A 22,416-nucleotide genomic window follows, 5' to 3' on the forward strand; every position below is an offset into this window, starting at 1 on the left:
TTCCTCCTGCTTTTTGTCCAGTTTATAAAGCAATTTTTGGCTCAAATATCATTTTTCTGATGCTATATTGCCAATATAACTCAAACTGTTTTGAAGTTAGACCTGACAATATGGAAGACATTGCATATGGTAGCAAATTGTCAACCATAAGTTACCCTTTATGTCATTCACACATTGCGTTATTGTCTATTTCCTCTAAATGAGGGCCGTACCTTAGAAGAATAAAGATCATGTGGTCCTCAGTGAAACTTGAAACTACAGAGTGAGATCATGAACTCATCAGGAAAGTCTTTATTGGGGTCATGAATCCAGTGAGCAGTAGGATCATTTTCTTATAGATGTCTATAATAATCTGACACTTCTCGAGCTAGTTAAAATAATATGATTTAATGTGCCTCATTCTAAATCTGACAACAGTTTTTGATGTATATTTCTCTAGTGTGCCTGCCAGTCGATCAGATTGTAACCAAACCTTAACGTCATATCTTAAACTTAACAGATGGGTCAGCATGGCGGGGGGGGGGTTTACAACAATAATAATGCTGATTTGAAAAAAAGAATAATTTAATGTTGAAAATGTCATGAAAGTCATTGCTTTGCTTAGAAAAGGATATGAAAATATGCCTTTTTCATCTGATAAATATTGGTGAGGACACACCACCGCTAGTGTGTGTGTGTGAGAGTGTGCACATGCAGTTATGGAGCCCTAGGTGCACAGAAAAGCCACAGTGCGATTTGTTATTTCCTTCCTCTGATGGGATTTCTCAACTCAAAGCTACACACACACACACAGACACTCAGTCCCAGACTTCTGGCTATTTCCTGTGTCAGGGGGGACATTATAAAGCCACATTATGTTCGCTATGAGCCTCCATATTCCCCCATCACTGAATCATTCTGTGTGTGTGGTGTGCGTGTGTGTGCGTGTACATGTGTGATGAGAAGAGCTTACTCAATTTGCTGGGAAAAAGAAAGGTTGCGATACACATGCACGCTCAGAGTATTAGTTTGATGCGTTTCAGAGACTCAGATCAGTACGGATCAAACGGATGAAACAGAAACAAATAAACCAAGCGCACAAGCAGCAGCATCGATCTTTGATCTAGACTGCACTGATTTATCAAGTCAGTCATCTTTCTCTGGCCTTTATTCGCCACTTTTGGGCCAAACAATTTTGGGGACTACCTAGTAATTCCCTCCTTGCAAGGTCTCATAGAACTGCACACTTTCCTAGCATAATGGTTAGTTTGCATTTGTACAGCTAACAGAAACTCTAAGGTGATATAATCACTTCAATGTAACGTCATCTCTTGATGTGGTCTTTTTTTTTCTTATCATCCTGGTTCAGCCTCTCAATTTTCTCTCTGCATTGCTTCACTGTGTGATTGATGCCCAGGAGTAGTGTGAGGGGGGCTGCTGGCAAAGATTTCTTCTGTTGCAAAGGCTCAGTAAAGCCTGAATTATACTCTTGGTTCATTTCTCTTTGTTTTGTTACATTTTTATGAGGATAGTTTTAAGAGTTATACTTGCTACAATTGGAAAAAGACCGAACAATGGCTTGTTTGGAAGAGCTGCCTCTAGAAAGCTCCTTTTCTCTAAAAAGAACATAGTAGCACAGTTTAGGTTTGTTAAGTTACATCTGAGCAAACCACAAGACTTTTTGAGCAATGTTCTTTGGACAGACGAGACCAAAGTGGCGATGCTTGGAAATAATGCACAGGAGCATGTTTGACGAAAACCAAACACAGCACAAACTGTCAGCACGGTGGTGGAGGGGTGAGGACGACCTGGGCACCTTGCAGTCATGAGGTCAACCAGCAACTCCTGTGTTTACCAAAGTATTCTAGAGTCAAACGTGAGGCCATCTGTCTGACAGCTAAAAACTGGGTCATGGAACAGGCCAAAGTCACAGCAGCAAGTCTGCAACAGAATAAAAAAGGAAAGAAGATCCAGTCAGATCCAGACTTCAGTGAAATGCTGTGGCAGGACTTAAAGAGAGCTGTGAGTTAACAACTACCTACAAACCACAATGAAGTGAAGAAATGTTTAAAAGAAGAGTGGCCCAAAAGTTCTCCACATTAATGTGAGAGACTGATAAACTCATTCAGAAAACAGTTTCTCCAAGATACTGCTGCTAAAGGTGGTTCTGCTCATTCATGGAGGGACTTGACTGAATAGTCCTTAAAAACTTTTTAACTGAACTATAGTTGCAACTCGCCTTCTTCAGTTAGTTTCCCTTTTTAGCTTCTAAACTATCAAAATTTGATGCATTTCATTGTTATTTGCCAGAGTAGAGCAGAAAAAAAACTTTGGATAACTGTTGGTCCAGTAAAACAGAGAGTTGAAGATGTGAACTCGGGCTGTGGGAAATATCAAGTTGCCAGGTGACTGCACATCACAGACGGGAAACTGACTGCAGGCAGATTTTCTCTCAAAAGACGGCCCCTTTATTGGGATGGATGGATGGAAAAAGAAGAGCATACCCTAAAATAGAATAGGTGCCATATATGTTGTACTATTTGCACACGCAGTCCAAACTAATATACATATAGACGAGATCCCTAAAAAACACACGGTCCTGGAGCTAATTCGGGGTAATTAGTGGTCAATTAAAGTGCTGTGACTTCACTGGCTGTCTGACTCTTTGATGTTGTGGCTCCTGGCGAGACCAGGCGCCATCTTGAATTCATTTACAGGCCGCAGTGTAAACATGCCACACAACTGGACCGCCTGCTTCATCTTTTTCTCGTTTTCTGCTTCTTTTCTTTACTTTCCTTTTACTGATTTGTTTGTTTTTCTTTCATTCGCTGTTTCACTTTTTTCTTTCTTTCTGTTTGCGCAGATGCAGCTTCCCGAAGTCTCTCTGATATTTACTTTCATTTCTCCTCCTCTCGCTGTCTTTTTTCTTTCACACTGTTTTTTTTGTGATTCACGAAGGTTATTGGCACTATAACATGAATCATTTTAAAATCGAAACATTCAAGTAATCAGGTTTTAGAAAACCAGCGGGACTAGAAGTGAATAAAGGGATAAACATCCTTTGTTTCCTTCTGATGGTGAAGCCTGATTCAGCAGCTTGACTCACTAACAGCTTTGGTGTAGAAAAAAAGGGTCAGAAACCAGTAAAAACCAGTGAAATAGCAATGTGTAGGTGCAGTGAAACTCTTGTAGCTGAAGCTGATGAGAAGAAGAGCTGCTAACTGGGTTACTGCTGAGGGAGAAAGCTGGTAAATAATAGATAAACAGTCTGCTGCCTGAGAGGAGAGGAGAATAGGTTTTCCATTAGAACCAATGGAAACTTCATTTGATGTATGAAAAGAAAAATGGCACAAATTTGTGCACGAGGAAGTCCTAAATCGCCTTTTTCCTCCTTGAAGTGTTGTTCTGAACACACACGCACACACACATTTTCCTGTTCTCACATGGTCATATGCACACTTCTCTTCTTCTTCTTTTTTTTAATGCAAAAAAATGTCCCAGCCGCTCACACTCACTCATGTGTCACACACCTCTCTCTTTGTCCGGCCCCCCAGTGTTTTCTGTCTGAGTAACTCGACCCCCCTTCAGTCACAGGTGCACCACGCTAAAGCACACACACACATGCTGAGTCCACTTGTCTTCACATAGGGGGCTCTAATCAAGCCACAGGAAGCCTGAGCTCCACAGGGAGCATGTGAGAGTGTGTGTGTTACAAGTAAGTTGAAGAATGTGTTTCGGTCCGTGAAACTCACTGCGAGTGTGTGGAGACTCCGCATGTTTTCAATTACACCCAAGTATTTTTGCAGATGTGTGAGTGTGTGTGCTCTCTCTTTGTCATCCGTCTTTCTATCACTTGTTTTCTGTCTGTCTGTGGCTCTTTTTTTTTTTTAAACATTACTTATGTTAAAGTTAAAAAAATATTTATGTGTCCATGCTTTATTTTAAATGGTTATTTCTCATTCTTTCACTTGCATTTTGTCTTTTATTGTATCTTTTCATAGAATGTATATAAAAGATGACAAACCATAATGACATCACATACTTGTTTGTGAAGCCCTGTCTTGAAGCCGCAGTGCAAACCTTTTAGTTCCTGAATTGTAGTTTTATGTATGTTATATTTGGGCAATAGTGTGGAGTGTTATCAGCTAAAGCATAGACACAGATACCTGCTAATTAGCGCTAAGTAACATACAAATAACACGCTAGTGACCAAAGCTGAAGCAGTTATCACCACAGCAAAGTTCCAGGATAGTGACTCCAATTAAGTGAGATGTGGAAAGTGGACAGCTAGTCGCTGCAGCTGTCTGTGTCAACACCTGTCAGTGTGGTGCCCATGCTGCTAACTTTAGGCATTAATAAAGTTTTAGCATGTTATTTATTAAATAATTCATTCCAGTACACCTATTACAAACAGCATAATTAGCTATAGAGAGATAAACTTTTTTGAAAGTTGAAAGTTGTAAATAGACATTTTAGGCTTGGCAGTCTGCAGGGACTGACTCTTTTTTGGAGCCAGCCTCAAGTGGCCACTAGAGGCACTGCATATTTTTTTTCCATTTCCTCCTTTGGCTTCATTTTCCAACTCACTCAACCCCCTACTGCTTGATAGTATTTCTTAATCTCCCTCTTTATTTCACGTTCTTTGAATTTGTGCATTTTCTTTCCAACGCTCTCTCTTTCCTTTCTCCCGCTCGCTTCTTCTTCATCATATGGAGTCAATTAGGCAGCCAGAGTGTGTGTGCGTTTGTGTGTGTGTGCGTACATCTGGTTCACATTAGTGCAATTGCAGGTTGGTAGAATAAAGGGCTCGGCTCGGAGGTGTGGGTGGGATTTCCTTCCGCTTTCTCTCTCTCTCTCACGCACATACACACACACACACGCATACTTTTTCCCTCCATGTGTTTTGAATCAGGAACATAATTAACCTTCAGAGGATTCCGAGGCCGCAGCTCAGATCTCCGCTATAAAAATACATCTAAAAAACAGAAACACCCCCCGTCTCACTAAAAAATAAAATGTTTGATCCGTCTGTGGTGCATTTGATTTGCTTTCCCACGTCTGCCTCCGGATGGCCTCAGAGTGTGGCGGCGCGAACGGTAAATTAAGAGGAGGGGGAGACGGGGGGGTGACATCTACAGGTGGAAGGGGGAGGGCTAGAGGACCGCTTTACTTTGCTGGGAATAAAGCTAATACTAATAATATGTAAAAAAAAAAAAAAAAAAAAAAAAAAAAACCCCCTTTGGGAAATGTTCAACATGGTCAGTGATTTCACTGATCATTCAGATTATTTGTATTGTTTTCCTTTTGTTTGGAGCCTTTGCAGCATATCTCCTCCGTTTCTGCTTCCTGCAGTGTTAAACTGTTTGTGTGAAGGTGAATAAAGACGAGATGAAAGTGAAACCAGCCTGTTAGAAATGAGAGAGGCAGAGGACAGTGAGGAGGAGGGGGAAACAAAGAGAGAAAAAAACTGGAAAGGCACAGGTGCAGCCGACTGTGTGTGTGTGTGTGTGTGTGTGTGTGTGTGTGTGTGTGTGCGAGAGAGAGAGAGTGAGTTTGTGTGTGTGTGTGTGTGTGTGTGTGTGTGTCTGTCAAGAGGTTTCGTGACTGCTCCTTTGAGTGTTCACATTCCAGCACATCTGCTTTGGATGAAGCGTGGTAAACTGTGTGTGTGTGTGTGTGTGTGTGTGTGAGAGAGAGAGAGAGAGAGAGAGAGAGAAAGAGAGGGATAGATGGATACTGAGAGGCAGAGGGAGAGAGGACAGAAAAGCCGGGAATTTTTTTCCCTTTTTTTTTTAAACCTGTGCAGTAGAAACACGACGTTGACCCTTTGACAGCAACAGGCAAAGCTCTTTTATTATGGCTGAACAACATAAATAAGTCTGGTGTACTTTTACCATCACTTACACAAAATAGTTTCAATAATTTTGAAAAGAAGTCCTCTTCCATAGGTGTGAATGTGAGTCTGTCTCCCTGTGTTAGCCCTGGCGATCTGTCCAGGATGTATCCCGCCTTTCACCCTACTATACCTGGCTCCATCAACAACCACTGCACTAGACAGGTTGTACTAATATCATATTCATATAACAATATCTTTCTGCACATCTCGCCTTATACTACTATTTAAATGACTAACAACAGTTACAGTGTTGGATCAGGAAAAGCAAATATACGGTACATCCAGGGCACAAAATAGGTGGCAATTTTTTTTTTTTTTTTTGTGGTGCGTCCAATGTCTTAGTGTGAACAATTCACACCGTTGCATGTTGACACCCACATAGGTGTTTTCACTCTTTTGGACTTGGACTCACAACAAAACTTATGCCAGGCGTATCCATGCAGTAATGTCTTTTTTAGGTTGGAGATTGTGGTCGTGGTTAAAAACCCCCACCAATGACTGGAGATAGGACATGTTATGGTTCAACACTTTAATGCATCCATCAACCTAAGTATCTGTGGCTCATATCCAAAGCTGTGAAGAACTCACATATAGATTGCAATGAAAATCTTTACATTTAAGGTCCTCAGAGGATAAATTCTTAGGATTTGTGGCCTTACTGCCCCCGTGACAGATATCTCGACATCTGCTTGACAGATTGGTACAAATTTTTCTGCATGCTTTTATGATCCCCAGATGATGTCTTGTTGATTTTGGTGTTTTTCTGACTTTTTTGTATAGTGTCATTGGAAAGTCAAAGTGAAACATAAACTTAAGGTTACTTTATTTTCGCTTATATAAGAAAACTCTTTGGATTGAGAAACTGCTGCATCAAAACCAAACAACACCAAACACAACATCGAAAGATCAAAAATTAAGTTTAACTGACAGATGAATGCTTTAAACAGTTATGGTTGCACAAGTTAGCATATGCCCCATATAAAGGCAGTAGTAGCTCAAGTTACTTGATAAAAGCTCAGGCTTCCAATCCCCTGCTCAGTTTGAAAATTAGTGTTGGGTGTTTTTAGTGAGGTCCTTAAAATATAATGAATTATTGTCATGAAGTCAGTTTGCATTTGTTCTCCATTTTAGTTTAGTTTTAGATATAGTTTGTGTGCTAATCAGCAAATATTGGCATGCTAATATGCTTAAATGAGATAGTGAACATGGTAAACAGCATACATGCTAGTTTCTCTGTGAGGTAGAAGATGGAAGTTTATGCAATTAATGAATCTGATGATGAGAGCATGATGTGTGGTTACGTTCTGGTAACTTTCTTTAGAAGTACAACTCAACCTTGGTGCTGGCCTTGAAAGAGGGTGTGCTGTCTGAGTTTCCCACTAGTTATCAAAATGTGATTGTGAAGCAGGAGAAGCTCCTTCTCCTCTTCTTTTTCAGTCAGAGCAGAGGCTGACACAGGGAGGCTGAACAGATGCTCCCCACATTTGGAGACAATAACTGGGAGAAGAAGCATCAAACACTGAACAAAGACAAAAGAGCCTCCTGCTTCTTTCTGTCTTTACCATCCTTGCATTTTTCTCTCTTTTGTTTCTGTTTACTGTCTTTTTATCGGCTTCCAACTTTTTGCATTTCATTCTCTTCTATTTGTTGTTTCTTCACTCGATCTTTCTCACAAAATCCTCCAGGGCCCAACAGCATTTCCATCTCTGTCAACAAGTTCTAACTGAAGAAAGAAATGTTTCCTACATGATCATTATGTAACATTTTCACTTTATTTCTTCTTTTAAATGTATTTAGTCTCTTTATATGGATTTTTTATTTTATTATTTATTATTTTCCTTATTATATTATTATCTTTTGCTTGTAGTAACATTTTTACATTAAATTAGAACTGAAATGATCCTGTAAATCAGCTAGTTGAATGAAACATGAATATATTAACATTTCACATTTCAATTTGCCATCTTTTGGCATTTTTTTCCTTAAATGTCGATTAGCCTTGGATTATTTATATACATGTCAAAATGGCTCCAGTTGGCTTTAACACATAGAACTTTACTTCAAAATTTATAAACTCAGTGACACCAGAATCAGTGGGCAGTAACTACATTTTTATTGTAGTGCTAATGTATGTTTGTAGTGCTAATGTGGCATGTAACTGGAATGAAATCTACACTTTCAGTCGTTTTCTCGTGTTCTCCACGCATGCTTCACATGTAGGCCTTACACCTGAAGTATGTTTGCAGAATGAGGATTAAACTGAATGCTGAAGCGAAGCAGGACTTGTCAACACAACGTGTGAACTTTGCTAATTTTGAGTTAAAATGTGGTTTAGGTTGTCTTTCTTCCTACCTTTGGTTCAGGTCAGCGAGTTACACAGCTGTTTTGCTCTGAGTGCATTCTCTCTGTGTGTGTGTGTGTGTGTGTGTGTGTGTGTGTGTGTGTGTGTGTGTGTGTGTGTGTGTGTGTGTGTGTGTGTGTGTGTGTGTGTGTTGTCAGCGCCATGAGGAATCGGTTTTCAGTGGAATGTGTCTTTATTCTCTCATGTTTTTGCCGGGGGCTTTGCAGAACAAAGCTTTGATGAATTCTGTGATGTTTCATGTTCTGTGAAGATTCTCCGAACCCGTCGGGCGTTACACAACCGCTTCTACTGAATTCTGTCAGGGGTTCTACTGATCAGCACTTTAAACATCTGGCTCTGCTGGTTTGTATTAGGAACTGGTTTATGCCAGTAGGTTGATTGCGTCTCTACTATCGCACAGGAAACTGTGATAAAGAAACACTTAAAAAACTGATTAGATTAAGTGTAGATTTAGTTACACCATATTCTTGTTTCTGTGGGGTTTTTTTCATTGTGCACCACTGAATGTGTTGTGTCTCTCTGCATGGAGAACTGTTTGTCCTGATTTGTGTCAGCCCTGTCTACTAAATATGTTGTTGCCAGAGAACTAAAGTACATTTTCAATTAGGTTTTAAGAGAATCAGATTTTCTCCCAGATTTCATCTCATGAATATAATCAACCTTTATTCTCTTGCTTTTCTACAGAAATTCCTTTTCAGTCATCTCTCTAGTGCGGTGACAGTTGTTAACATGATTTCTCAAAAATGGAGATGTTTCTAATGTGAAAAAATGTGAAAGGGTCTGTACAAAACAAAGTTAAAATAAACCTTAAAAGTAAAGAAGACAAGTGAGAAACAAACTGGTCCCACACATTAATCAAACCTCATTTTCTCAGGTGAAAGTCTTGTGACCCATGCTTCTGCTAACCCTCGCCAGAGTACATATCTTGAATGTTTTGGTTGTTTTGGTTGTATGTTTGCCCAAAAAAAAAAAAAAAAAAAAAAACATGATTGAAAATGCTTAGTTTTAAAGGAACATAATTTTTAGGAGACAGGATTGTTTTTTTCAGGTAGTAGCAGATAGTGACCTGTTTTACTAAAATAGTTAACTTTTGTGCGGCTTTGGTGTTGGATTTGATAAGAAACTGATTACATTGGTTTCTGTGGTTAAAATGTTATTTTGAGTGGTTCCTGTTTTTTGTGTATCTCTCTTACATTTCCATGGTGATACACATCTCAGTTTTACAGACATTATTTGGTTCATGTCCATGTTTAATGTTTTTTTTTTTTTTATCACGTATGTTAGCAAAGGTTGCTAATTCCCTGGCACCTCTTGCCTTGCGTTTCCAACAACCTGACAAGGCCGCTGTTGAAACCAACAACAATGAGTCCAGTGAGTGTCTTGCCTTTGACGGTCATGGACTCCAACTCCATTGTCGTGGCATGCATTTGGTGCTGTGGACCTTGTTCTTTCCACCTCTCACCCACGCTGCTGCTTGCAGGAAATGCTGCTACCTCTTCCACTGTCATTGGAGTTACTCAGTGTAAAGGCAGCACATCATCAGTGCCATTACACTGAGTATTATTGTCACAAAGTATGTAGGTTGCTCCAGTTCTGTGTGAAACACTGATATTCAAGCAGTGATGCTCCAGTGGGATTTTTTTTAGCACTAACAGGACTGTCAGCAGGTTTCCTAAATAGCTCTTTTCTGTCATGCCACAGCAAACTTTGAACCATTTCCATTTTTTTCTATTGTGGTCCAGATCATTGATTTTGTAGTTTTTGTCTTTCTCTTACACAGAGCCCGGGGTGACTGGTTTCTACTTTATACCAAAGCACAACAGTTATTCCATACCTGCTTCTACTGGAGCAGAATAAGTATTTGACATAAAACAATGAATTGTGGGAATATCCCCCAGTTTACATAATAGTGGTTTAAAAAAAGCTCCAAATGAAGGTTATTGATGGGATGCAAACTGTTTTTGTTGTGGTTGGCATTATTTTCTGTGGTTTGTGGTCAGTAAAATTACATAACAGTTGAGGCTTTCTCTCATTGGCTCAAGGTCTGCTGGTTAACTGTGGGAATACTGATGCTTCTGTGTGTGTGTCTGTGTGTGTGTGACTGCTGGAAGTGAGGTTGTTATTGTGTCCCTCTGCATTCTTCAGACTTCAGCGCACTCTGCACCTGTTGCTGTCTGTCTCTAACACACACACAGACATACAGTACAAATCACATTCTTTCGTCACCAGTCTAACAGCAGCATTCAATGGGAAAATATGCCTGCACCGCATGAGACATAAATCTGAATATTTTCAGCAGGAATGACACAAGCATGCGTGTTTGAGTGTGTGTTTCTGTTTGTGTATGTGTATGTGTGTTCTTGCACAGGCTTTGGGTCAATAAATGTGGTTTTATGATTAGAGCACATACTCTGTTCTCAGAGGGGAAGAGGAGGAGGAAGAGGAAGTTTAAGGGGATTTTAGTTTAGCTCTAATGACATCCACAGATTCCGTGGGGGGGGGGTGTGTGTGTGTGTGTGTGTGTGTGTGTGTGTGTGTGTGTGTGTGTGTCTTTGTGTATGTGTGGACTGGGGGATTTGGGTCCTTAAACTCGTGCAAGGTGCATTGTGGGAAGGGACAGACCTCTCCTAGCTGACTTAGCAGCTTCTATCTGTGTGCTTGAGCTTGTGTATTTGGAAGTGTGTGTGTGTGTGTGTGTGTGTGTGTGTGCGTGTGTGTGTGGTTATTCATGGGTGGGTGTTTCCTGACCCCAGCATTCGATTCCCACAGTTCCCAGTGCTCTTCTGACATCCTGACTGTCATGCCGTTCATCGCTGTGTTGCAGTCTTTCTGTAACTATTTTCTTTCATGAAGTTAAAAACGTTTACTTTGTTTTTACTTTTACACCAGTCACATTTCACATAGTTTTAGATCAACGGTGGCTCAGGGGGTTCTGTAACTGGAAGGTCGCCGGTTCGATCCCCGTGCTGTCTGTCCTGGTCGTTGTGTCCTTGGGCAAGACACTTTACCCTACCACCTACTGGTGTTGGCCAGAGGGGCCGATGGCGCGATATGGCAGCCTCGCTTCTGTCAGTCTGCCCCAGGGCAGCTGTGGCTACAACTGTGGCTTTCATCCACCAGTGTGTGAATGTGAGAGTGAATGAATAGTGGCATTGTAAAGCGCTTTGGGTGTCTTGAAAAGCGCTATATAAATGCAATCCATTATTATTATTATTATTATTATTATTATTATTATTATTATTATTACTTGTCAACTAAAGTGGCTACAGTGTTAAGTTCAGACTCATAAAGTCTCAGAGCAGCAAAGCTTGAGACAAACTTTTTTTTAAATTTCTCTCTAAATTTCTTTGGGATTAAATATCAATCACTTTCAGTAAAATCACTTTATTATTAATCAATTAAAAAATCAATTATTTTGAAACTATTCAGTCATTGCAGGATGCGGTGACTCGAAGTGTAGTTGCATTTCTAGAGAGGTGCACATCAGGTTATCAGCGTATTGTTAAAAAGGGTTTATGGTTATGTTGTAAGATATGACGTAGATTCCCCATCCACATGCAATAGTGGGGTTAGGTAAACTGGTCATTCTAAATTGCACACAGGTGTGAATGTGAGTGCGACTGGATGTCATGCTACTGGGCAACCTGTCCAATTCAATTAATAAAACTCAGCGGAAGTAAGTGGACTAAATTTAAGAGCTTGTATTTATACCTGGTGGGCAAAACAACTGCAGGTGTATTGATCAATCGAGAACCAATAAACCAAAAATAAAGAATAACTGTGCCCTCAAAATCCTGATGTGCTGCCATTAAGCATTATACTATGCAGAATGTATGCAACTATAACACCTCACGAAACATTTCTCATTGTCTTATACGCTCAGCTGAAATGATGTTTCTCTGATACAGGGTCTCCAAAGACCTGTGTAAAGGAGATATTCTGGGTAACCAGAAGTCCCACAGGCCCAGGGAGAAGCTTGCATAAACACACGCCTCAAAGACTCGAGCAGTCTGAGTGGTTGTTTCGACTTCTGTAAGGATACAGGTTCCTCAGGGAGATGAAAATGTACTCCAAACAATGAACTACAAACACTCCCATGAACCCCAGAGAAGTATGACTCTAGCCTTAGCTGCGATGTTGGATCAAATCAGAAGGAAAAGAAGTACACTTCAAACCACAAAGGTCAAAACACGTTGAGCGTAGCTGATGTTTTGAAACACAAAGTCCACATCGTGGATGAAATGAGACAAATACCCCCAGTTTGTGTTTTTGATTAACCTGCTGCAAGGCCATCTCGACCTCAACTCATCCCTGAGAACCAGAGACGCTCACTTGTATGTACAGAGGTTAATCAAAACAGGGAAACACGGGGAAGCCTCTTTCTCTCCTCAGAGTTGGGTAGGCGTTGCAAAAATTTGACCATTTGTTAGTTTCTTGGTTCTCCGCAAAGACTGTTCACCTGCAGGAGTGCAGAGGATCTAGGGTGGACTAGGTAGAAGAAATAAGAAGCTTTCCCAAACTAACAATCCTTCAGTGACGTGAGAGAAAAAATCATGAGGTTTTTGTTTAAAAGAAACTGTTTTAATCTGTTTTCTGTTTTTAATAATTTCTCTCGGGGAGTGTGGGAAGTGAGATGATGTTTTTTTTATAATGCCCCCAAGTGTTTTTGTTTCATCTCTCTCTTTTTATTCCTTCTGTGTTTTATCATCACATTTGGTTTTTACCACATCTGTGCTCCATCCATATGCAAATACTCTAAAGTTAACAAAGCAACCCGTGTCTTTGGTTGGGGATCGAGGTAGATTAGGTGTAGCTGTGGAGTGAGGTTTTTCATTTTAATGGGAATCAACGAGAGAAAGACAGAATCGGAGAAGATTGTTTTCAACAGCTGTTCCAGTTTTTGCGTCATGCAGCGCGAGCTAGCGTAATGGCTGAGTGTTCGCACGCTATGCACACACACACACACACACACACACACACACACACACACACACACACACACACACACACACACACACACACACACACACACACACAAAGGCATGCTGTGGGGACCCCCAGCTGATAGTATGACCAAACTCAGACGCTATGTTGCTGAGGAAGAGCGTCACCTGTTTGAGTGATGACAGGCTGCCGGTTGTACTTGCGGTCTCTCATGCTGCTGCATGTTTGCTGCATGACTGCTGCTACTGCTGCTCCTCTCCCTCTGAGAGGAGACGGACAGAAAAGCACTGATTTGGTTGTTTAAGAGGATAACTGACTGAAAATCTGTGTTGGACTCTGCAGATAGTTGGCATCATTGACACTGTAGTTTTAAGGTATTGATTGACAGATCTTAAAGTCAGAATATTAAAAAAAAAAAAAAGTAAATAATATAACCATAAAACTTCTGCAGTTGATTACTTACATTAAAATTATTATTTTTAAATTAGGGTAAATAACAATTATTTTGTTTTTGCTTTCTAAATATGTGCCAATTGGTATCCTTACTATACTACTATAAATCTAACCATTAGATAAAGAGAAGTCTGTGTTCAAATTCTTTAGTTTTGTTGCTTTGTTAAGTTTTTAATAAAGTTTTTAAAGTCTTGTTGAGCTTCACAAGTTAGAAAATGCCATTAACATTCCAAAAAAGGAATAAAATATTCTATGAATGTGGTTCTGAATGACATATGACTAAAACCCTGTGTAAAATAAATAAATGAATAAAAAATCATAATCTAGAAAATTAGTTTAAATTAAAAGATTGGAGTTTTCTGGTTCATAGTATAATAAAAAAATACATTTTAAAAAATATGGCTTCAAAGCTATGAATGATAAAAATTAACCTGGTTTACTGGTTTAAAAATAAGATCATACCTCGATCATACTTCTTCTGTAATTGATTTGAAACATTGGAACGATTATCAGTTATCATCTTTTTTGTTTGTTTTATGCTACAAGTTGTCTTAAATTATAGGTTAAGCAATCCAACAGAGGTATTATCTAATTAAAACTTAATTCATTAATAAAATGAACACCTGAATGTGTCTTTCCTTAGTCTGAAAGAAAATGCTGATTCAAAATGATCAAGAACTTGAAAAAGAAAAAAGTTTTAAATTATGCTCTTTTTCTAGCATAATGATAACATGATGAATGGAAAACATATACTATTTTATATTTTGGATGCATACAATATGAAATCTATATATAATGTGTTACATGTTTTTTTAATGAATCCTGCACAAAGCAAACCTAAAACAGACCTGTATTGTTCAGAAACCAATATTCATGTAATTTACACAAAGTTTCCAGAACAGCTTCCATATTTTTTCCCCCAGTTTAACAATCACAGCCAAAGACCCACAGCAGCCCAGGAAGCTGTGTTCATTCAATCAGATATTCCAGGGTGATGTTTTAGTGAAGGAGGGAAGTGTCAGTCATCTGTTACAACCTCCTGGAAATGATGTCTGAGACTAACTCCTGCTGAGCCTCTGTGAGGAAAAATGAGAGAATGGAAGGTTTGATTTTTGCCTGACGTCGTGTGTTTCTGTGTTTGTTGCAGGTGTACGCTCCGTCTGCCAGCACAGCCGACTACAACAGGGACTCACCGGGTTATCCCTCCTCCAAACCTCCCAGTGCTGGCTTCCCAAGCTCTTTCTTTATGCCAGGTAATCACATTCACACACACATACACAAGGTCTGTCCTTCGTCAAACCTCCCACCACCACATTCCCAAGCTCACTGTGGATACTGGATAGCTGACAAAATGAGCCGAAGGCTCCCTGAACTGGAAGTTGTTCTCACCAAAATCAGCCAAAAAACTGAGTCATACATTTAGTTATTTATTATCACAGCCACCCAGAGGAGGTCTTCATAGTTTGCAGCACACATCGGTGATGTCAACATCACTGATGCTGTTTGCTAACTTACTTGCAGTGGCAAGGGTAGCTGTGCTCTTCATTTTAATTTTAGCTCATGTGTCTATCTACTCTTTGGTCACTCTGGTCTCAAACGCGGACGGAATATCAAACAACGACACTGTACATATTTCTATTAGGATTCCAGTTGCAGTGTGAGGACAAGTAATGTTATGATTTATAGAACCGATTAGTGCAATTAAAAAAAAAATACTCATTTTAAATTCTCTAAAAATACACTGGACAACTTAAAGATCAAAGACTCAACTCCATAAAAAATACAGGCTGGAAACTTTCATGGATTAGGTTGTAGCCACTGATATGACTTTGTGCAAACATTTCATTTGTGACCTTTTAAATTAAAACAGGAATTGTCCTGGCAAAGTCTGCGATTTTCACATGTCCGAGCAATTTAGTGTTGACACAGGTTGGATCAGCAGCTTCTGCAGGTGGTTGGTTGGTTGGTTTGGTTCACCTGGAACATTGGCTCCATTTAATCGCTTTGATTTTATGGAACACTAGCCCCACAAACAAGTGAGTCATGTAGATATACTACAGTATAATATAAGGTGCAGGTGCTTGTCATTGATTGGATAACTAAAACTACTGGCTCTGTTAGAGTAGTTTTTAATGATTCAAAATTAAAAAAAAAAACTTTTACTTGGGCTTAACACAGCACCTCAGCTCATCCTGTGTGAAACCAGCTGTTTTAACACCCCACTTCTTTTAAGACTAACTCTTTAAGCACACTTTCTTGTGAATGTCTCCGCGGTGTAAGCAAAAGTTCTGAACAGCAGGTGTGCTCACAGCCAGAGCTATGCCTAAGATGAATATATTATAGTTAGCCACTTTTATTACATCATTCAGAGCCAAGAATAGAAAAAAACTCTGAAAAAGATCATTTGGAGCAGTCTGAAGCCTGTGCTCTGGCTCCCAGGGATTACTTATACATACACTGACCTCGTTATCTGAAACTCTGGCCATGTATAATATGCGCATACACTTCTGTAGCAGAGAAAATAAATAAAAGAATAACAGGTCTACTTTAGTATCTCTTTGAAGAGACTGGATTAAAAATACAGGCCATTATCTCTGCGTTATGCCCTTCCTTTTAGAGTGTTTGGTCCTGTTTTGATTAAACAAATTTGTCTGCTTTTCAACTATAGATGGAAAATGCTTTGACAATTTTCAATTCTCATTTCCCCCCCGACTCTCCTCTTTTCTCTCTGCTGGGTGTCTGTCATGTATACAGTACATACACTCTCAACTAATTTCACACGGTGGACATGGTCCCAGAAATCAGGTTTGTCCTGCACACATCCGTGTTAACCGGGTTATTCTTAAATTCTTAATGTGAGGAAGGAGACCATGTGTGCCATTTATGTGAATGTTTTCTGAAATCAGGTTACTGCACAAAGTGGGTCAGATTGCTGAACTGCATGTAGACACTGTTGAGTGTCTGGAAGGTTTGACAGCAGAGAGAAACCTCACTGTGTTTTCACCTTGTTTTCTTACACAGGAGATTACCTTGTCAGAAACCTGCACATCACATGTACCTCCCCTAAATTTCATTAATATATATCAATTTATTTGATCAATTGAAATTTTGTTTTATTGTAGTGGGAAAAATATCTAAATCATGCAATCACTGTTTCACTTTTACAGTCAAACACGTGAATAATGGCAGCAGCAGCTGATGACCTCAAAACAAGATAATAAATTGGTAAAATAGACACGTTAGTTCAGTAGCATGAAAAATGTAACTTTACTCTCTGTGAAATCAATGTCTCTGATTATAAGATCCTTTCAAATATCAGAAAGTGTGTGGTACTTCTCTCATTCCCATCTTTAGGTCTTCTTGACAAGCTGCAATTTAAAAATAAAAAGTTTTCCCATTAAAAAAAAAAAAAGAAGCTTCAAACCTAAATTGACTTGCACTTGGCCTGTCTTCCCTTGAGGTTGATCCTCTTGTGCACCTCTGGGCCTCTGCGGCCCCAGTAACTGGAAGCCCTCGGTCGATTCAAACTTCCTCTGGTCCATAGTTGAACTGAAAATCCAGTTGCAATATTAAGTTTATTTACACGGTTACTTGCACCAAAGAGAATAAGGTTAAAGGCTGCGTGGGTGGGTGGTCAGATTGTCTATGGAGGTTGAGGCTAGAATGTCTTTCTGGTATTATTTCTGATGAGCAGAAGGAAGCCAGGAACCGGGAGTAGTTGGGAGGTCACTGGCAGATAGTTGAAGCCAGTTGAGGCTAGTGGTGTGGAAAGCTGAGGGGCAAATGGATCCTAAGGATGAATAATATCAGTTGAGGGGAAACTGAGACAGCACTCAGATGGAAAGATTATAGCAAAACATTTACTGAAATGCTCAAACTAGAGTGATATTAACTGAGTCTACGATCTGGCAGAAGATTAGTGTCTACAAATCTGGAGCTGTAGTAGCTGATTGGAGAATTAGAAGAACCAGCGCATAGGCACCTTTGAAGACACTCCTGTAATGGCATAGATAGAGAAAGTTAGTGGGAGAATGTTATTTTATGACTTTTTTTTTTAGTGGTGCATTTGTAGGTCTTGCACAAAAGCCCTTAGTTACAAGGAAAAAAGCATGCAGCTTTCACAATAAAAGTATTTTTGTTTTTAAAACTGTTTAAAACTTCTGTCTTAAGGTTTTGTAAAAAGAACAAAACAAAATGCATTTTTCTAACTTCCTTATCTTCCTTTCTGTATCGCCTTTATCAGATGGTCACCATAGCGGCGATCCCTGGAGCAGCAGTAGCAGCAGTATGAGCCAGCAAGGTTACCACGGCAGCATGCTAGGTGGCGGGAATTCAGCCCACGGCGCTGCTCAGAGCTCCTCCTACTGCGGGATTCACCCTCACGACAGACTGGTGAGCAGAACTGTCCGTCACACGGTGTCCGAACATGGACACAACATGGAGAATGTGCTTCTTTACTGATTTTGTTTTCTGAAGCTGCATTGCACAGTGGGGCCATCCAGCTAACAGCTAAATCCAGTAAGCAACCCTGGAATGTAGATTTTTATTCTACTACCTACATTCTGCAGCAAAATTAAATTCAACTGGTAGATTCAAATGAAATAAGACAACCTTGAAAAAGATTCATTCAAGCTTGCATGTCTTTGGTGAACACGGAAATAAAGGAAATATTGAGTCATTAGTTGGCATCTGGATGGTCGCTCTTGGACATTTATACAGAAAACTACATGGAACAAAAACTTAAAGCCACTGTAACTGAAACTATAATGACCAAAATTACAATTATGGTTACAATCCCGTTAGTCATAGATTTATAATCAACAAAATCCATTAATGAAATAAATCTATCAGTAGTGATTAATATATTAAAGACCGCTGGCTCTCTGCAGAATGAATTCAACATGCTGGTTTTTTTCCAGTTATTGTTAGTTGGCTATATTGTGCTTTACTGGAAGTGCACATTTGCAGATCTGGACACATGAGAAAGATTAATAAATTCTACACATATGTGAAGCCATAAAGCTGTCAAGTGTCATTAGATAGTAATTCTTTTATTTCAGTTCTAGTGCTGTAATTATCCAGAGCGCAGGCTTCATGTTTGTAACCACTTCCTTCTGTTTTTTATTTTATTCTAATGTAATCTTTCCTGTTTCGTAGCAGTTTTCATATTAAAGGTTCATTTTTTTCCATCCGTCTCTTCGCAGAGCTACCCGTCTCACTCGTCTGCAGATATCAACTCCAGCCTTCCTCCCATGTCCAGCTTCCACAGAGGGGGAGGTGGTGGGGGCGGGGCAAATCACTACAGCACCGCCTCTTGCACTGCCCCTACCAACGGAACAGACAGCATCATGGGTAAGATGCCTGTGTAAAGAAATTACAAGGTCACTGTTAGCGTTAAATAATACTTGAAGGCAATCACGTCTCCTGATCACTCAGTGAACATTTCAAAATCTTTAATTGTACGAGCTTTAATCCGTAAAGACATTATCCAATACTGCTGCTTGGTAATCAACACAGCAAACACCGTTAGCTGATGGGAATAAGCATCCTTTCCCATAGTGATTGTGATATTCCAAATCTCTTGATCTAATGAATGATTCTCCGTTCATTAGATGCATGCCTGTCTTCAACCTTGCTCGCAGTGTAGGAATTAAATGAATGCCATCCAATTTCATCCAAAGATATTCATGGTTGTCAGAGGACGAAACCTACTGACAGTGCCAATTAGTCCTCTGACTTTCCTCTAGTGCCACAATGAGGATCAATATTTTTGTTTGTTCCTGTTTAGCAGAATGTTTTAGCACATTGTAGATAAATTGTGTACACTAATGAAATTTGTGCATGCACTTTGTGTTTAGTGCTATCTAGGAGCTGTTAGGTTTTTTACACATACAGTATAACTAAGAGTGTTCACGTTAACAGCAACATCGTAAACCTAACAGGATGTAGTTCATATAAAAGTCCATAAATATTTGTTGCTTGTGGGTTTCAGAGCTGTAGACTTCAGATTTCAGATCTGACTTGGACTTGACTCTAAGACTTCCTGAGTTGACTAAAGACTTAAAAAAAAAACCCCAACATGACCTAAGAGACTTGAAGTGTGAAATCTGGACTGACCTAAAGAACGGGACTCTTAAATTGGGACTTTCTTAAAAACAAAAGTAAAAGCTCTGCTGTGTGTAGAAGTTAAATTGTTAATGTAACTGTTTTGGTTGCATTAAAATTATGAATCTTTTTCTACATTGTTGTTATTTTGGAGTGATGATTTGGCGGTAGAGCAGGGCGATATGGCCAAAAATATTTATCACGATATATATTTGAAAATTTGCGATAACGATATAACTGACGATATAATTGATGCGAGACAAAATACAACTCCACAACATTACTAGCGCAAAAAGACAACCTTCCATTTATTTTCACTTAAACAAGAAGCTGGTTTTTATGTACATTAAAGCTTTATAAAAATGTAACAGTGCAAATGCAAATTCCTTGCTGAAAGTTTAACCAAAAGGCATTTCCAGTAGAAATGGGCTGACATATCCTGAGCATAACCATGTATAATATCCACTGAAGTTAAAAAGAGGTGCTTTGCAACATTAAACTGCAGTGTGCAGTATGCATTTTTCGGACCGTAAGGTGCACGGGATTATAAGGCACATTAAGCGAAACAAAGCAGTGAGATAAATCAAACTTTATTAAACTCATTCTTCTTGCTTCCTCCACTTCTGTACCATTGATTCATTAATGTTGAATTCTCTGGCAGCTGCTCTATTCCCATGTAGTTGCAGTATATTAATGACTAACCTCGTATTATGGATGGATTATCTCAGTTGTTCTCCTGACTGAAGTTTGGTCCGTTTACAGCATCCTGCCATGCGATTGCATTTGTCTCTAACCATGAGGAACCTTCACGTTAACTTTTATAAGTGGAAAAGTGTTAGTGTTCGTCCTCCAGCTTCACTGTTTATGTTATGCTAACATAGCTGTGTCGCTAGCGATCACGTAGCACATCATTATATACCAGCTAGCCCAACTTCAGTAACCCTACAAACGTCACTGCTGTTTAGTTTCCTGTCTTCATTTATGTTGGAAGTGATAGCAGAGCTGTACGTTTGAATTTTTTCAGAAATCTCTCAGTCAGAACATGCTATAGCATGCTTAGGTAACTAGCGAAACTAGCCAGCTAACTTCTGCTAGCTTCCTGCTAACTTCTAACTCCGTTAAATGTAATAACTTGTTTTCATGGATGCCTGGAAGTTAAACTTTATAGTTACACCTGGTAAAGCAGCAATGCTGATCGTTTTATTAAAGATGAAAGAATTTAGACAGTTTTTAACTCTCAGTGATACTGCAGTGTTGTTTGACCTGAAGCATACGGAGTTTAGGACCCAGATTACTCCCAGATATAGGAGCATCTTAGTCCGACAAATACGACAATAACGACGGCCGCTTGCATGTTCTGCAAAAAAATGTGCTTTGTTGTGTATCTGATGGACAAACACCAAACCAGTTCCACATCACGGAAGTTGCACCATTTTTACAAACCAATTCTGGTTCATCTGTTTCACTCAACAATCGGCCATGTGCGTATGAAAACAAAGGCACTGCGCATGCGCGTTTTACTCCCATTCTATCGCGATATTTCATTTTCCTATCGTTGCCTAACATTATACCGGTATTACCGTGAACGGTATAATATGGCCCAGCCCTATTTGGCGGCACTAAATGCTTTCAAACATGTACTCTGTTTTTTGCAAATTCATCCTTTAAGCCCACAACATTTTTTTTGTTTATTTGTTTATATAGAATTTAAATACTTTTATTCATATTGCTAAATAATTTAAACAATTACAAAACTGTAATTATTATTGTATCACAAAAATTTGCAGCATCGGTTACGGCAAGCCCTTCATCCTTTAGCCAGGAGACACCCCCACACATCGGTACTGATTAATTTGGGGCTTGTTTTGCGTAAAACATCACTAAATATTAATCAGTTTCTAAAGTGCTCCCAGGTCATTTTATGTGCATTAACAAACTGACTATTTCAGGTTTGGAATGCAGTTTTGTTTCTGTGTGTATGGATAAATAAATAAACTGCCATGTACAGTGGCGGTCAGCAGGAACCCAAAAATAAATCTGGGGGTCCCCCTCGTGCTTAGGGAGGAGTCACATGTACCCATTTCAGGTTTCAATCCTCTCATTTACTTCAGATGGTTTGATGTGATGTGTTGCTGAGCTGAATTGTGGATCCATTGCTTTTCTTTTCTTTGCTCAAGCTGCTTGTGCTAAAAAGTTAAGGCAAGTTCAAATATCAAAGCAGGCGCCAGCAAATCGAATCACATTTATTTAAATCCTCCAGTGCTGTAACTAGCCAATCAAATCATGTTATGATAATATCCTGAGAGAGGGAGGTAATTGTGCATTGGGCTATCAAAATACAGGAGGAGTTGGTCATTACAGGGAGTCATCAGCCTGTTGTATAAGAAAAAAGTCTAGCACAGGCAGCTTACTTGGCTTATGCTAATTGCTAATCTAAACTCAGTTAGGCTGCCTTGTGAGTGATTGTTTATTGCTGCTGTGATGTTTGCACCAGCAAAGATGCTCCCCACATGCCTATCATCAATCACTAAAGCAGCGTGAATCTTCTCCAAAGGTCCATCCACAACTACGCAATTTCATTTTAAACATATGACTGTCTCACTCACAAGTAAACCAAAAATAATAGAGCACCGCTGCAGCCTTGCATTGGATAAGTGGAGGAAGATGGATGGTCTTT

The 22,416-nt window shown here is 39.5% G+C and overlaps 1 protein-coding gene across 7 annotated transcripts in view; it reads left to right on the forward strand.

The window, feature by feature from the left end:
- Positions 1–22,416, forward strand: part of tcf4 (transcription factor 4) — a 256,145-nt gene that overhangs the window by 192,373 nt on the left and 41,356 nt on the right. For all 7 annotated transcript variants that reach the window (XM_086300095.1, XM_086300096.1, XM_086300093.1 and 4 more), the window contains 3 exons: positions 14,782–14,887; positions 17,878–18,026; positions 18,839–18,986. In XM_086300095.1, coding sequence (XP_086156221.1) covers positions 14,782–14,887; positions 17,878–18,026; positions 18,839–18,986 — 403 coding nt within the window. The remainder of the gene's footprint in view (positions 1–14,781; positions 14,888–17,877; positions 18,027–18,838; positions 18,987–22,416) is intronic.

The sequence above is a fragment of the Aulonocara sp. 'chitande type north' Nkhata Bay genome, linkage group LG7 (genome assembly GCF_057382095.1).
Source record: "Aulonocara sp. 'chitande type north' Nkhata Bay isolate Kocher_YH1m ecotype deep benthic linkage group LG7, A_spYH_male_GT1.1, whole genome shotgun sequence".
Lineage (NCBI taxonomy): Eukaryota > Metazoa > Chordata > Actinopteri > Cichliformes > Cichlidae > Aulonocara > Aulonocara sp. 'chitande type north' Nkhata Bay.